Below are 13905 nucleotides of genomic sequence, written 5' to 3'. Positions count from 1 at the left end.
AACCACAAGCATATGTTGGACTACAAAAAAAGCTACATGAACAAACAACAAAGGATTCTTTTCACTCTGATGTTCTTTCCTAGAACACCTTTCCTTGGTATGCAGCAGGGATAAACACTCTGGATTTGTCTTATGCTGGAAAGCTATAGAGGTATCACTACTTTCTCCAAGCTCTCACGAGATACTTCAGAACTGCCAGTAAAAATGGCAACACTACACTTCTTTCAGTGAACCCATGTCTTAGGGGATTACTTCTGAAAGTTCACGTGATGAGACATTTGTAATATACAAATAATGTGGCAAATATTAACACTGTAGAAGAGTAGCACACTCCACTATCTAATTTGCATTATTAATCTACAGGATGGGTGGTTATGCATCTTTTGTAAGAACACGTGAAAAACAGGCTTGATAGGTACCTACCTGTGCTGCTCGAAGCTCTGAAATCAATTCTGTGAAGCTCTGACTTCTGGCTGGTTCAGAATCCTGCACTACTCGTGACTGGGTATTAGTCTTCTCTGCCTTCTCTCTAAACAGCAACAGCAAAACCAGTTACACAGTGCAGTGAACTGGCACCCAAGCAGTGGCCTACTAAAAAACAGACAGACCCTCACTCCCCCCCAAAATGGTACCACAAAGTCAATCCAAGCAGACTCAAAACAAAGGAGCAACTATGCATTACATTTTTATACCCCAAAATATTTCACCTGAAATCTCACCTCACACAAACTTGTTTGCTGGGACTACACAAGGGAGGGAAACAAAAACTACTCTGCAGCAGTGGAAATCATGTATGAGCCTCTCCCAAGCAAAGATTTGTAAATCAAGAGTAAGTGCAAATCCTAGGCTTTTTTCTCATCACTAGCACAGGATGCAAATCTTACAGGACCTACAGTGCAGTGAATCTGATGGTTCCTCCACTACCAGGATCTCTTGTAGCCCCTGATCTACTGTGCATGTTAGAACAGTATCAAAACATTTTGACAGGTGAGCAGAGCCATAATACTAGAACCAGTGGAGTATACTTACTCTGCATCTGAATATGAATAAGAGTATTTGAATTTTAGCATTGAAATATTCCCCAAATGGAAGACTCTCATCTTCCCACAGGTCTGCAACACCAGCAAGAAGACTTAGTGCCCATAATCAACATAAATCAATTCTCAAAAGAAAAATACAAACCCACAAACCCAAGAAAAGCTGGAAAACATGCATGACAGACTCCCCAGTGATTCTTCAAAAATAAACACAGTTGGAAACTCCAGAGACTTTAGGTCAGATGTTTCAATAAGCCTACCTTAGGGCAATTAATTCAGACATTAAACACTGATTCTCCTTAAACATTCGTTCCTCATTTTTTTTGTTTTGTACTTGCAGCTCTTTCATTTGTCTGTATAACCTCTCATTTTCCTAAGACAAAGAAAAGAATGTTCAAAAATTACCATTTTCCTCCAGTTCAAAAACAATTGTCTATGACTTGCACAGTTTGCCTACTGAAACACTGGCAGCAAGCACTACATGTTTCATTACTAGGTTTCTAAAACAGATATCTACTTTCACTATCTTTATGCTAAAGCAATATACAGCAACCTGAACAATCCTGTCCAAGTGCCTGCTCATTCTGGAGAATCTAGGCCAGTTCCTCTGCAAAGCTTTCCTGACTTTATTGTAAAAGCACATCCATGGATGGCTGCTCACAGAACAGAGCTTGGCCTGCCCATGGACACTCTGGACACAAACCTTTTGGGATGCTCACAGCTATACCAGCAAGTCTTTGTGCCTGTACCAAGAAATGCTGCTAAGCAGCCAGCTGGAAGCTGTTTAAACTAACCTAATTGATTTTACAGCTGCAAGTATTCAAAAGGATTACTACAGTTGCCTTATCTATTTCTACACTTGACTAAGGATTTAAAATCAGGCACATTAATAAGGTTTCCTTGAAATCAGCTGCTCAGATCCTGTGAAAAACATCTTAAAAAAACAACCCTAAAAATTTCTAACACTGCTTAAAAATACTATTTTTCTACTACATTGGACAATAAGTTTGTGGTTCTTTATTGGCCATAAAGCATTCTCCCAGTTCTCAACTGGCAAGTCAGAGTACTTTTACACTTTACAACAGTTACATGGAATCATGGAAGAACTTAGCCCAAACAAGACATGTGTGCAATTCTTTTTAACCTTGTAATACATTTGTCCTGCACACCATGATTTCATCTACTTTTTAGATACTAAGATAACTATTTTTAACAGAAAAAGAACAATTAAACACTTTTGTTTCTGAAACTGGCTCAGTATGTTGTGTGGTATACCTGTTGATAACCTTGAATAATCATCTCTTGATCTTCAATTTCTTTTTTTATTTGTGCCAGCTTTTCTTCAGCAACAGGATCTGTTGCTGCATGATGGGTCCATCTCTTTTCTTGAGTCAGCTCTTCCATGCTTCTTAACTTTCAGAAATAGAGAGACACACAATTAAGAAGAAAGCTTTGCTAGCAATGTGGAGTTCTCTACAAGACCATGCTTTTATAATATAAATACAACAATCTTTTCATTAAGATATGAAAGCAGACAAATGAGCCAATCTTACAAACCAGGTAAAAATTATAAAAAGCTTGGGAAAAGTTAACAAAGTTTCACACTCCCTCTTCTGTTTTAGGTATCTAGACAGGAGTGTAAAGTGAAATAACCCTGGGAATATGCCATATATTCCAGACAAATCACAACATTGAGAAATTCATCAAAAAATGAACAGTATCTCAATATATAGTACTTATCTATAACAAGTGATACTTTATTTCTTTGGTGGTGGGCGGGTTTTTTTTGTTTGGTTGTTTTTGCAGCAGGGATTTTTTTGTTGATGTTTTTGGGGTTGTTTGGTGGGTGTTTTTTTGTTTGGCTTGGGGTTTTTTACATAAAAGTGAGTTAAATCTTTGGAAAAAAACAAAGAACTCTCAAAATAGCAAACTAAAGGAACTCAGGGCAACATAGTTTATTAGATATCAGGAAGAATTTCTTTACTGAAGGTATTGTTAAACATAGGATCAGACTGCCCAGGGAGGTGGTGGAGTCACCATCCATGAAGGTGTTTAAATGCTGAAGTCCTTAAGGACAGGATTTAGAAGTGGACTAGTCAGGGTTAGGCTGTGGTTGGACTTGATGATCTGAAGGGTCTCTTCCAACCCAGGTGATTCTATGATTCCATCCTCTCTGTAGGAAGAAAAAAAGATCATGCCTTAAGGGCACTAAACCTACCAGTGGGTATGCATTTACAAACTAGCAGTATGTGTGTAAATCAGGATTTTCTGCTCATGTCATTTCAACTACTCCTGTAAAAGAAGATTAATTTTCAGAAGCAGCATTTCTCCTGTTCTGCAGTAACGGGATACAAGAAGCTACAGTACCTTACTCTGAAGAACAAAGTTTTCCTGACCCAAGCGAGAAAGCTCTTTTTCATGCTGGGTTTTCAATTCCAGTGTCTTTGCCTCCAGTTCCTTCTCTTTTTGGGAAGCCGTGCTGGTTAGCTGTTCGATCAAATCCCGAGCTGCCTTCAGGTCGTCTTCTGCAACCTGGACTCGCTTCAGCAGATACAGTTCTCTATCACAACTTTTGATAGGAGAGAATGATAAATCCTAGCAAAGAGAAAAGCCGCAGTGAAACAGGACACTGAGCTGATTGCTTACCAAAAACTAGGGCCATCAATTTTATTTAACTGCCTTTTTTGGCTCTCAGCAACCTCATAAAGTACTTGAAAAGGCAAAAAAAAAAATCCCAACAATCTAATAGCAAAACATCCTGCATTTACTTGAATGAATTACTTTCTCTTTTGTAAAGTATGTACGAGGAAAACAAGCCAACAGGAAACAAACACACCTGTCATATGCCAGCCACCACACAGCTACCAGAATTACTTTATTATGCACCTTGCTTTTTGAAAAGCAATAATGATTTAGGTATTCAATGAATTCTTATTTTATTATACAGTTCGTAAGGAAGAAGGAAAATCTACCACAGTACTGCACATTCAGTCATCCTGGAGAAGTCAGAAGATGCTATTAAATATTTAATGCAATGCAAATGTGAAAAACCCCAAACAGTAGTACCACTTAATATTCGTAACAGAATACTTTTAAATAAAAGTTTATTTAAAATTTTCCCCTTTTATACCACTAAATGCTATTTTTTTTAGGAATGAATAAGCATTCCAACTCCAGCATTTGCCAATCTTGTGATAATTGCTAAAAGTCTTGACAAAATAGGCTGCAAAACAAGTTGTACACACTTTAATTAGAAGCATCACTGATTATTACTTACATGCTGATATTGCCTGCAATAATCCACAGTCTGGTGTCCAAGATTATTAACAGTTGATTGGCCAGAAACAGCTGTTCTAATACTTCCCTTTGAAGTTGGTTCATTTGTTGCAGATCTTATTATCCTAGTAGCAAGTAAGGCTTCTTCATTTAGGGAGAAAGTAAAATAGAACAAAATTAAATTCAGAATTTGATGTCTTTAAAAATACTCCTATTAACTTGATTGTCCTCTTGGGCATATAAATTGAGTATTCTAAAATCTTAATTTTAAATAGAGAAACTTGAGAGCAATGAGACATTATGGAAAGTATTGTCATTTTTTTTTAAGTAAGGAAGTGAAGGAAGATAAAGCAAACCCAAGGGAACAACTGAAAGAAGTAGATGGAAAATAAAATCCCTCATTAAACAAAGTAACCTCAGTTCTTTGCTTGAGAAGTGGCCAGTATATGAGTGTACAGAAATGCAACGTATTTCAATCTGTGGTGAAGATACAACACGTCAATGTTCAAAATGAACTATGGAGAGCAGAGAGCAAAGACATGCAACATTTATTTTTTGCATCAAAAAGCAACTTGACAGGGAATTAAAAATTAGGGAAGTCCCTCTGGAGAGCAAGTAACACCCATGGAACTATTCACAGCTTAGCCTTCTCAAATACAGACAGTAACTACAACTGCTGTTTAATTTCTGCCGATAGCAACTTAAGCTAAGAGCTCCTGTCTAGGAGTACTATACCTGAAAACAAACAGGCAATTATCACTTTCCAAATTTAATACTTTCTCCATTTGTCACACTATCCTGTCACAAAAGTCCTCCCTCAGCACTGATCGTTAGGAAGTTGATTCAATGCCATTCTCTCCCATTCGCCCCCTGCAGAATGCATTCTGGTGACATTAACCTCTGAAGTCACCTGAAATTGCTATGGAGAATGGTTATAGCTAGAGAAGGAAGACCATGTTTGAATCCTAGAGTGGTTTGGGTTGGAAGGGACCTAAAGGATCATATAGATCCAACCCCCTGCCTTGGGCATGGACACCCCTCCACTAGACCAGGCTGCCCCAAGCACCATCCAACCTGGCCTTGAACACTGCCAGGGAGGGGGCAGCCACAGCTTCTCTGGGCAGCCTGTGCCAGCATACATCCCTCATACAGAAGAATTTCTTCCCAATACCTTATCTAAACCTACACTCTTTAAAGCCATTACTCCTTGTCCTGTCATTCCATGCCCTTGTAAACAGTCCCCCTCTCCAAGGCTAGTGGCCTCATTTTCTCGAGACTCATCATCCATTTTACCACCTCCACCTGGCTGCACACCCTCCTCTTCAGGGAGCACCACAGAAATGCACTGAGAAACAGAGGTCCCTTACTTTGGCACTGAAGCGTCTCCTTAAGGTGGGCAACATAATCCTACACTTTTACCAACACTACTTGCAGGTTCTTTAAAAGCATTACATCCTACAGGTGTGTCAGAAAACCTGGGCATCTGTAGCGTTACTTTCTCATTCCCCAGTGATAGCAAACATCACCTGCAAAGCCACTAAACTGAATTATCTCATGAAACTCTACAGGCTTCACCCAAAATTTAGAAAAACCCTCAGTCCTTTACTTGCAGCTCAGTTTTCACAGAACTACGCTGTATTTCTCTTTTCCTTAGTGTCATAAGAGGCATGAACAGAAAATAGGACTTCCTTTTTAGTGCTTTCTTTGTACTCTAGGAAAGCAAAGCTAAAAATAAACTGAGAGAAATTCAGCATCACACATAGAAGTATGTCAGCAAATCTTTGCATTTACTGTAGTGACAAGCAGAACTTGCAGATACTTCTTTTTTGAACACCAGCTCTTTCTATTGTTTTGGTCCTACTGAAGAACAGTAGGTAAGCCTCAAACACAGCAGTACCAGATGAGTGGAAATTAAACACGACTACAGCACAAAGCTTTATTTAAAAGTCTCTCTTTCAGCAGCCTTATGCTGATACAGGGAAAAAAACCCAACCCAACCAGTACTTAACTGCATTTGGGTTTACATTTCTTCTACAACATTCTCAATTTTATTATTTTTTTAAATTAATGTGAAGCATGAACAACAAAGCTCTCTAGCTTTCAAAACTCAGACGACTTTATGATAGAATTACCTTTAGATCTTGTTCTGTCTGTGGGATTTTTGACTTTCATACTGGTCTTTTTGTAAGTTTCTTTTTGTGTTTTCTTTTCATTAACTGGAGAAGATTGTTTAGAAAGTGAAGTGGGTTTCCCATACCCAGAACTTCTAACCACTCCATGCGGACTACAGGAAGATTTCTTTTTATATAAAGCTGCTGGACTTCTGATATTCTTGTATAACACTGGTTTTGCTGCCATGGATTCTGATCTTTCATTCTTCAAGGAACCAGGCCGAAGAGCCTGTGATAGAACACATTTGTTTAAAACAAGTTTTAAGCTCCAGTGTAATCTGAAGGTGGCTTTCACTACTAAAAGAACACAGAACCAGTCACCAGAATTACACAGCTGTAAGAATTGGGGTGGTGGGAGGTGTTATTTTTAACCAAATTAACAGCATGTCATTTTGCAGACTTTCACTACTTCAGAAGTATAAATGTAGCCAGTACAAAGCACCTGCACTATGCAATTGTTCTGGGAAGTTGTATTACATTACAGAATCTTTAGCAGGTAGCTCATGACTAAAACTTGATCCCAGCAATGAAGAGAGGTACAGTGTCATGCAGAGGAATCCTACAGACCTTGATCATCAAAACCAGAGCACACAACTCCTAAGACCAGCAAATGAGAAAGCTTAGGATGTTGGCCCTGGTAGGAAGCCCACCAGGATGAGTAAGCCAAACTACCTCTCTCCCTGCCACATCTTGCAGACAGGAGAAGGAATGTCTACATGAATGGGGGGCTAAGTTAGGGGAAGCGAGGAGAATGGAATTTGGGGATGCAGGAAGAAAAATTTGGATGGTGTAAATCTTGTTATGGAACATTCAAGAGGATTGTGAGAGTGTAAAAGCTTATAGCATGTTTACAGAAAGAACAAAATCTAGAAAAAGGGACAGAGTAAGGTGGATCAAGTAGGAACAGTTGTGAGAAACAGAGGGAAAAGAACACGAATGAAGCTGGTGACATGACCAGGTTGCTGGTCAGTACCCTTGTCTGACTAAGCCCTGCACTGGTCATTGCAGTCTCTCCTATATTCTTAACGAACCACATTTCTAACTGTCCTCTCTTTAGGTATGCTCTCTATTCTGAGCCTGTGTGTGTTTATCCATGTCCCCCTAAGGGAAACCTGTGCTCAGGGTCGCTGCCAGCCTGAGCTGGAGACATGGAACTGCAGGAGCTCTGCACATACTGAGCTGGGACAGGAAGAATCCCACTGGTCCCAAAGTCCATTGGATTTGGCTACCTCTAACAGCAGCAATGGTAACATGTGAGTTTCAAAAAAGACCAGCAACAGTCTCTCAATTCCTAAACATCAGAGTATCATAAATGATGGGCAATCTGAAATATACAGACATTTAAAACTTATATCCCTGTAATAAAAAAATCAGTTGATAAAACTTACTTGTTTAGCTTTGCTGCCTTGTGAGAGCAGAGTGTCTTGTACTATTTTTTCTCTTAGTACATCAGGCTGTGCTTCACTGGTCTGAATTTCTTCCTCAGTCACCCTCTGTAAGTTATCTTCATTCACAGCTGTCTGCAGAAAGATGCTCTCTTCTCGGTTTAACTTTTCAAGTAAGTTTGTCTCCCAAACCGTATTATTCTGGTGCTCTTTAAAGGGCAAGTAGCTGATGAGGTCATTTGCTGTGCTGCCTACCAGTTTCACAGGACTACAAGAGAAAGGAATAAGGTCATATATAATAAGACTTTTGCCCTTTCTATTGCTCTGGAAAAAGTGGGTCATTTTTTCCTTCAGGTATCAGCTATAAAGACTGCTTGAATTTGAAGAACTACTTTTAAGAACAGCCTCACAGAATTAATTACACAGGTTCACTCCCATGCTGTGGGACAAGAGCCATTTCCCAGCACTGGCTGTCTCTGTGGAGGGACCAAACTGGGCTACAAGATTAATACCTGCAATCATGCAACTAATGTTAATAAAGCAATAAACAGTAATTTCTGCTGGGTGCAGCTACACAATAAGGTCCAAAACTCATTTGTTAAGCATAACCTATTACCGACAGTTCCAGGGCTGGTGCTTTCTGCTCTAGACACAACAACTGGAACAAAGCAGAAAGAGGTATGGAGCACAGGTTACCAAGAATCACCACAGTAAACAGAGTAAGAAGATTTCATCTTAGACTATAGAGGTTGGAGACCTAGGATAGGATGTGGGCTGAAATCCATGTACGGGAGAGGAGAAAATGCAGAAGACTGGAAAGCAGAGATTGTAGCTGTGGTGGCTGTGAGACCGAAGGACACTCCCCCAAATGATTCAGCAAACATTGCTGCATATCACTCAAAATTTGGGAATCCCTGTCCTAACCAGTTAATCTTGTATACTCATTCTACAATTCACTGCAAATGCCATAATGCCAGTGCAAGACATAATGAAATTTCAGTATTTAATTAGGGAAAAAGACAGATAGAGCTATTAATTAAGCTGGTTTTCATAAACATTTAATGGACTTACATTATTAGAATTCTTAAATTGCATTCTGAAATAAGTACCTTTCAGGCTCCACATCAAAACTTCTGATATCACATGAATGTCCTTTAATTGGCTTCATCAATTCTTCCACAGTAGGTAAATCTAATTAGCGTAAAATTAAAAAAAAAATTAAAAACAACAAAACCACTTTAAAAATATTTGCAAAAAGGATAACATTTTATAATGTTTCATAAACAGAGTGTTAAAGGTATTACTAGCTCAGTTATTTTACATGTTTGTGCAATACATGCCTGCCTTTCGGGTACTTACCCGATTCAAGAGTTGACATGTTTTTTGAATAGAAGTCATTATTCTGTGAAACACCTTGCACTAAGCACTCTGAGGCTGCCACTGCAGAGTCGTGCAGCTTTTGCTCCTCAGTGTCCCCCAAAGACTGATCAAGATGATGGTATGCTTGGTGTAGCATGTCGATGTCACTGGTGGTCTGTCCATAGGAAGTGCCTGCCAAAAATGCAGGCGTATAAGAGATCCCACAGGATTTTCTGGCTTGGGAGGCACCCCACTGGAGCCTGTGTTTCAGTTACTAGCTTGGTCTATGTGGTGAGAATAGTGATTTCAGTTATGCAAAAAGTAATTAAAAATCTAATTTTTACTATAAAAACAAACAATTGCAGAGTTAATGAGTAAACACTTCATAGTCTCATCTACAGTTTGCATGCCTCTCCACCCTTCCTTCCCCACCTCTATATTTTATCAGTACTAAAACTAACAGCATATGTGATATAACTGTTTTAACAGATGCCATCAGAGCCACACTCCAGATGTAAGAGGCGTACACTGCTGTATGAAGTTTGATAAGAGAACGTACTTCATAATTGTGTTCCAGGCTGTCGAAGAAGAATTTTAGCTATGATGAAGAACCAAAAGATAGGGTATTTGGAAAAATATCAAACTCCAATGTCAAAAGGAACTTTATAATAACAAAGTGTAAAAACTTGTCTTTTAAAAGAAACTTGACATTTTCCTGATGTGTTTCTTACTCCTTTCAAGACTTGCTACTAAAAGCCAAGAGCTTCATGTTCACAGACACCCTATGAAAAAATTAAGATAACAGAGCCTTCTATTCTTCTAAAGTAAAATTTTGGGGGTTGGTTTTTGTTGTGTGGCTTTGTTTTTTTACAGCAACTCTTACCTGCTTCATTCATTTCAATTCCACTGACTTCTCCAGGCAAATAATCTTCACCTTGAGCTACATCTGATGTTTCAGCAGCCTTTTGAAGTTCCGGAGTTGAATCTTGTGAATCAAGTAATACAACTAAAACCAAGAAGATAAATGTTAAAGAAAACCTGATTCTCTAATTTATACTTTGACTACACTGGAAATAGAAATACACCAAAGCTTATCTTGATATATGAAACATGCCAAAAAGAATATAGTATATTCTAATGCCATTAATCGTAATCTGATTAACTCTGACTGCAAGTATCAAAATCTGAATACTGATTAGACGTAGTAAAATAATTACATTGATGATCACTTTGAAGTACTAACATTTAGATAAATTTTTAAACATTTAATTCCAACGGACTTTCAGCTGACCACTATAAAATCGGGTGAAAAATATCAAAATACTAAAAATTAAGTAATAAAGTTTTAAAAAGTTATATTTATTATTCTCCTACTGATCAAAGTTTAGATTTTACCTTTAGCCAGCATGCCAGTGCTTGCTTCTTCCTAATGAAAATGAAAAATAATAGTTTTTTTTAATTTCAGGGGAAAAAAAAAAATCTGGACCAATTTTAAAACTTGGTCCAAAACCAAGTGGTTCTTGGTGGTCCAAGAATACACACTTCTCTCAAACTCTCCTTAGGATGCCAAAAGGTCCTCAATATCCTGTGCTCTATAAACCTTCTCACAAGTGACTGGGAACTAAACATTACTCCACATAAACGGAGTAATATTTTTGCACCTTCCTGGTTCTCTTATATTGTAATTTGAAAAAAAAAAGAAAATAATGTAGCAGTAAGTACATTACACTTCCATTTCCATGCTTTTTTCAAACATTAGAAATATTACCCTAATAAAAGCCCTATTTATCTATTACAGATGAACATGTCGTGCTCCACAGACTCCTTTCATAAGAAGAGCACTGGAACAGGCTCATTGGTCAGGCACTGGAGCAGACTCCCCAGGGAAGTGGTCACAGCACTGACCTTGACTGAGTTCAAGAAGTGTCTGTATGATGCACTCAGTCCCATGCTCTGATTTGGCTGGCCCTGTGTGGAGCCAGGAGTTGGACTCAATGATCCTTATGGGTCCCTTCCAACCCAGGTTATTCTATGATTCTTTGATCCTATGAAAAAAACATCAGTTCTCCAGGAATGCACTTGATGTGCTCCAGCCACACATGCTCCACATCAAAAGACCTGACTAATCTAGATGATCATGATACCCACAAAGCTCATTCAGTGTAGACTTTGCATCCTCTGTCCAAACTGCTTCTCTGTACAGAACTACTTCCCTCAATCTGTGTCACTTGCTGCTGTAGAAACCACTTTAATAGTTCTGACAGATTAATCACTACCCATCCTGAGGCAGCAGCTCCAACCTGAACTCAGTTCTGCACTCCCATCCACAGTTTTTAATTTAAAGGAGTACGCAGCAATCCCTGTGAAGACCTTATTCCTTTCAGTGATTTATGACGGGAGAGTGTATATCCTTAATTGAACAATATAATCCAACTGTCTTCCTCATTCAGATAGTATACATTATATAAAGTTTTATTATAATTACAGTTAGATATTGCAGAACTTTTACAATTCATGCAAGTAACATAAATATTTGGAAGTTATACCTGTTCTTGAGGACTTAGATCAACTCCTGACAGGATGTCTTGTTTCACCTGACTTGCCTCTGTTTTAAAGACTGGATTAGCATCGGTTTCGTCTTCAAAATCTTCACTGTAGCTGCCTGAAGAGTAAAATAAGCATAAAATCAAATGAATACTCCAGGAAGATAAAGCAGTAAGGGAAAGCCATTTCCTCTTCCCCAATCCCTCACCCAAGAACAGACACTGCCACTTGTGGTCTTTCTGTGTCTTCTCACCAATGCCACTGACACACAGTCTAACTCATGTGTAAAACTACTCTGAGAAAAGTCTCTATTTCAGCATCCCTTGTGGGCTTGGACTATGAGAACTCAGATCAGCTGAAAGCTGCTCTCAGGCTGACTGAAGCCACACACAGGGTTTGTACTATTCCTGCACATCTATTACCCACGATTTCAATTGCTATTTCAGCAAATTGCAGTTTGACAAAGACTCAACCAAACCACACACACCACTCCATTCTGCACACCACAGAAACCGTTTCCCCAAGAATCAAAGTGTCAATTTTGTAAAACTGACCATAACAATTGGGTCATTTCAACCAGCTTTTTTAGGAAAAAGGCTATAAATTTATAGCCTTTCTGCTACAATTACCATGATCTGCTGCAGTCTACACAGTGATCACACTTTCAATGAGAAAAGATTGAGCTTTACAAATACATCCTCTTTAGGTTTGGGAAATTCCAGCCTGACAACAGGAGCTCTCAAAAGTTCAGCTAAATATATTAATTTGAAAATACAAACTGTCAAGTAAATGACAGGAATACACTCTTTATCACAAGCTATCAATGAAGAGTGAAATGAAGAGAGATAAATAAAGTGAAAGACAAGTAAGCAAGATGGAAGGACTGTAGCAGGGAAATTTGGGTACAAAAAACCAGGTATGAATAAAGATTACAGAGATTAAACTCAGGCATGAAAAGATGGTACAAAAATAGAGATGACAGTTAAGGCACTGGAGTAACTAAAAGATTGAGACATATTTCAACGTTCAGGTAATTTTCTCTTTATTTTTTGACTGATAGCTGGGCTTGGTTTTATTTTGCCACTCAAAACCCAAAACAGCACAAAACCAAAAGCAAAATCCCAAAACCCTGTCTGAAAAACAGCTGCAGAGCCATAATGCAAAAGCAGCCTAAAAGGCTGATGTAAGAACCACAGATAAATGAAAATCATTAATTTGAAAATCACATTAGCTTGCAGATAAATAAAAGCTTTACTCAAAGTGGTGAGGGTGATACAGGAACAGAAGCCAATTGGTTTACATATTACTCTGCTGTAGCTTAGCCCCAAACCCAGGATATACTCAGAACAAAAAAGTTCAGAGAGGATGCTGGACTACTTTGTGAATCTGAAACCTGGAAAGAGCTGAGTTTCCTGACTAGCTGCGAAGGCAACAGAGTACAGAACAAACTACGAGACTGTAATACAGTTTCCTCTTTCCACACCTTTAAATCACATCCCATAGTAAACATGAAGATCCTATGCTATCCTCTGACACCCTGCTGGGACATTTTCTGAAGACTTGGCATTTGAACTGCCACACAAATCTGCAGCTTTAAGTTCTGTTATTCTGTTCAGTGGGGCTCTCACAATTCACTATGTACACACAGTTAAAAAAAAAAAAACACAAATCAAAAAAAGAATTTTCAAATAAACATTGTATTACCAGATTTCTCTTCATGTACAGATTCCTCTTCTTGTTCAGTTTTTTCATTCCTGAAAAACAAAATGAAAATTTTACTCCTGTCTTGGACAGCCAGGAAATAAGACGTTTTTTCTACCTCTGAACTTTGTATATTCCTTACTCAGCAATAAAGTTAAAAACCTGAATTTGTCCATGACATGAAATCATAGGTAAGAATGGTGGATAAATGTCAGCAATTACTAAAACAAATACTTAAGTTTTTACAATTGTCCATAGGTAAAAATCTCAATCTAACACTTAAAAATCACTCTCTTTCCACATTCCCTCCAACCTCTACATTGGCTTCCCAAAGAAATGTTTAACATCAGGTTCACTTCCTGTTCTAAGCTTCTCACTCTGCATTAACATAAAAAAAAAAAGTTTCCTCCTTTCTTTCCGCTTTTCTTATGA

The 13905-nt window shown here is 38.3% G+C and overlaps 1 protein-coding gene across 1 annotated transcript in view; it reads right to left on the bottom strand.

Moving 5' to 3' along the window:
- The window catches only part of CEP162 (centrosomal protein 162), a gene marked incomplete at both ends in the record, with an annotated part of 39803 nt that overhangs the window by 13839 nt on the left and 12059 nt on the right, over nucleotides 1-13905 (bottom strand). Inside the window, 13 exons of the mRNA XM_084261148.1 lie at nucleotides 424-529; nucleotides 1298-1410; nucleotides 2313-2450; nucleotides 3405-3632; nucleotides 4315-4457; nucleotides 6446-6713; nucleotides 7873-8137; nucleotides 8979-9060; nucleotides 9229-9420; nucleotides 10112-10234; nucleotides 10624-10651; nucleotides 11823-11890; nucleotides 13477-13526. Of these exons, the coding sequence (XP_084117274.1) occupies nucleotides 424-529; nucleotides 1298-1410; nucleotides 2313-2450; nucleotides 3405-3632; nucleotides 4315-4457; nucleotides 6446-6713; nucleotides 7873-8137; nucleotides 8979-9060; nucleotides 9229-9420; nucleotides 10112-10234; nucleotides 10624-10651; nucleotides 11823-11890; nucleotides 13477-13526 (1804 nt within the window). The remainder of the gene's footprint in view (nucleotides 1-423; nucleotides 530-1297; nucleotides 1411-2312; nucleotides 2451-3404; nucleotides 3633-4314; nucleotides 4458-6445; nucleotides 6714-7872; nucleotides 8138-8978; nucleotides 9061-9228; nucleotides 9421-10111; nucleotides 10235-10623; nucleotides 10652-11822; nucleotides 11891-13476; nucleotides 13527-13905) is intronic.

This window comes from Gallinula chloropus, assembly GCF_964237585.1.
Source record: "Gallinula chloropus genome assembly, chromosome: 3".
Classification (NCBI taxonomy): Eukaryota; Metazoa; Chordata; class Aves; order Gruiformes; family Rallidae; genus Gallinula; species Gallinula chloropus.
This window is presented reverse-complemented; position numbering and strand designations above follow the sequence as displayed.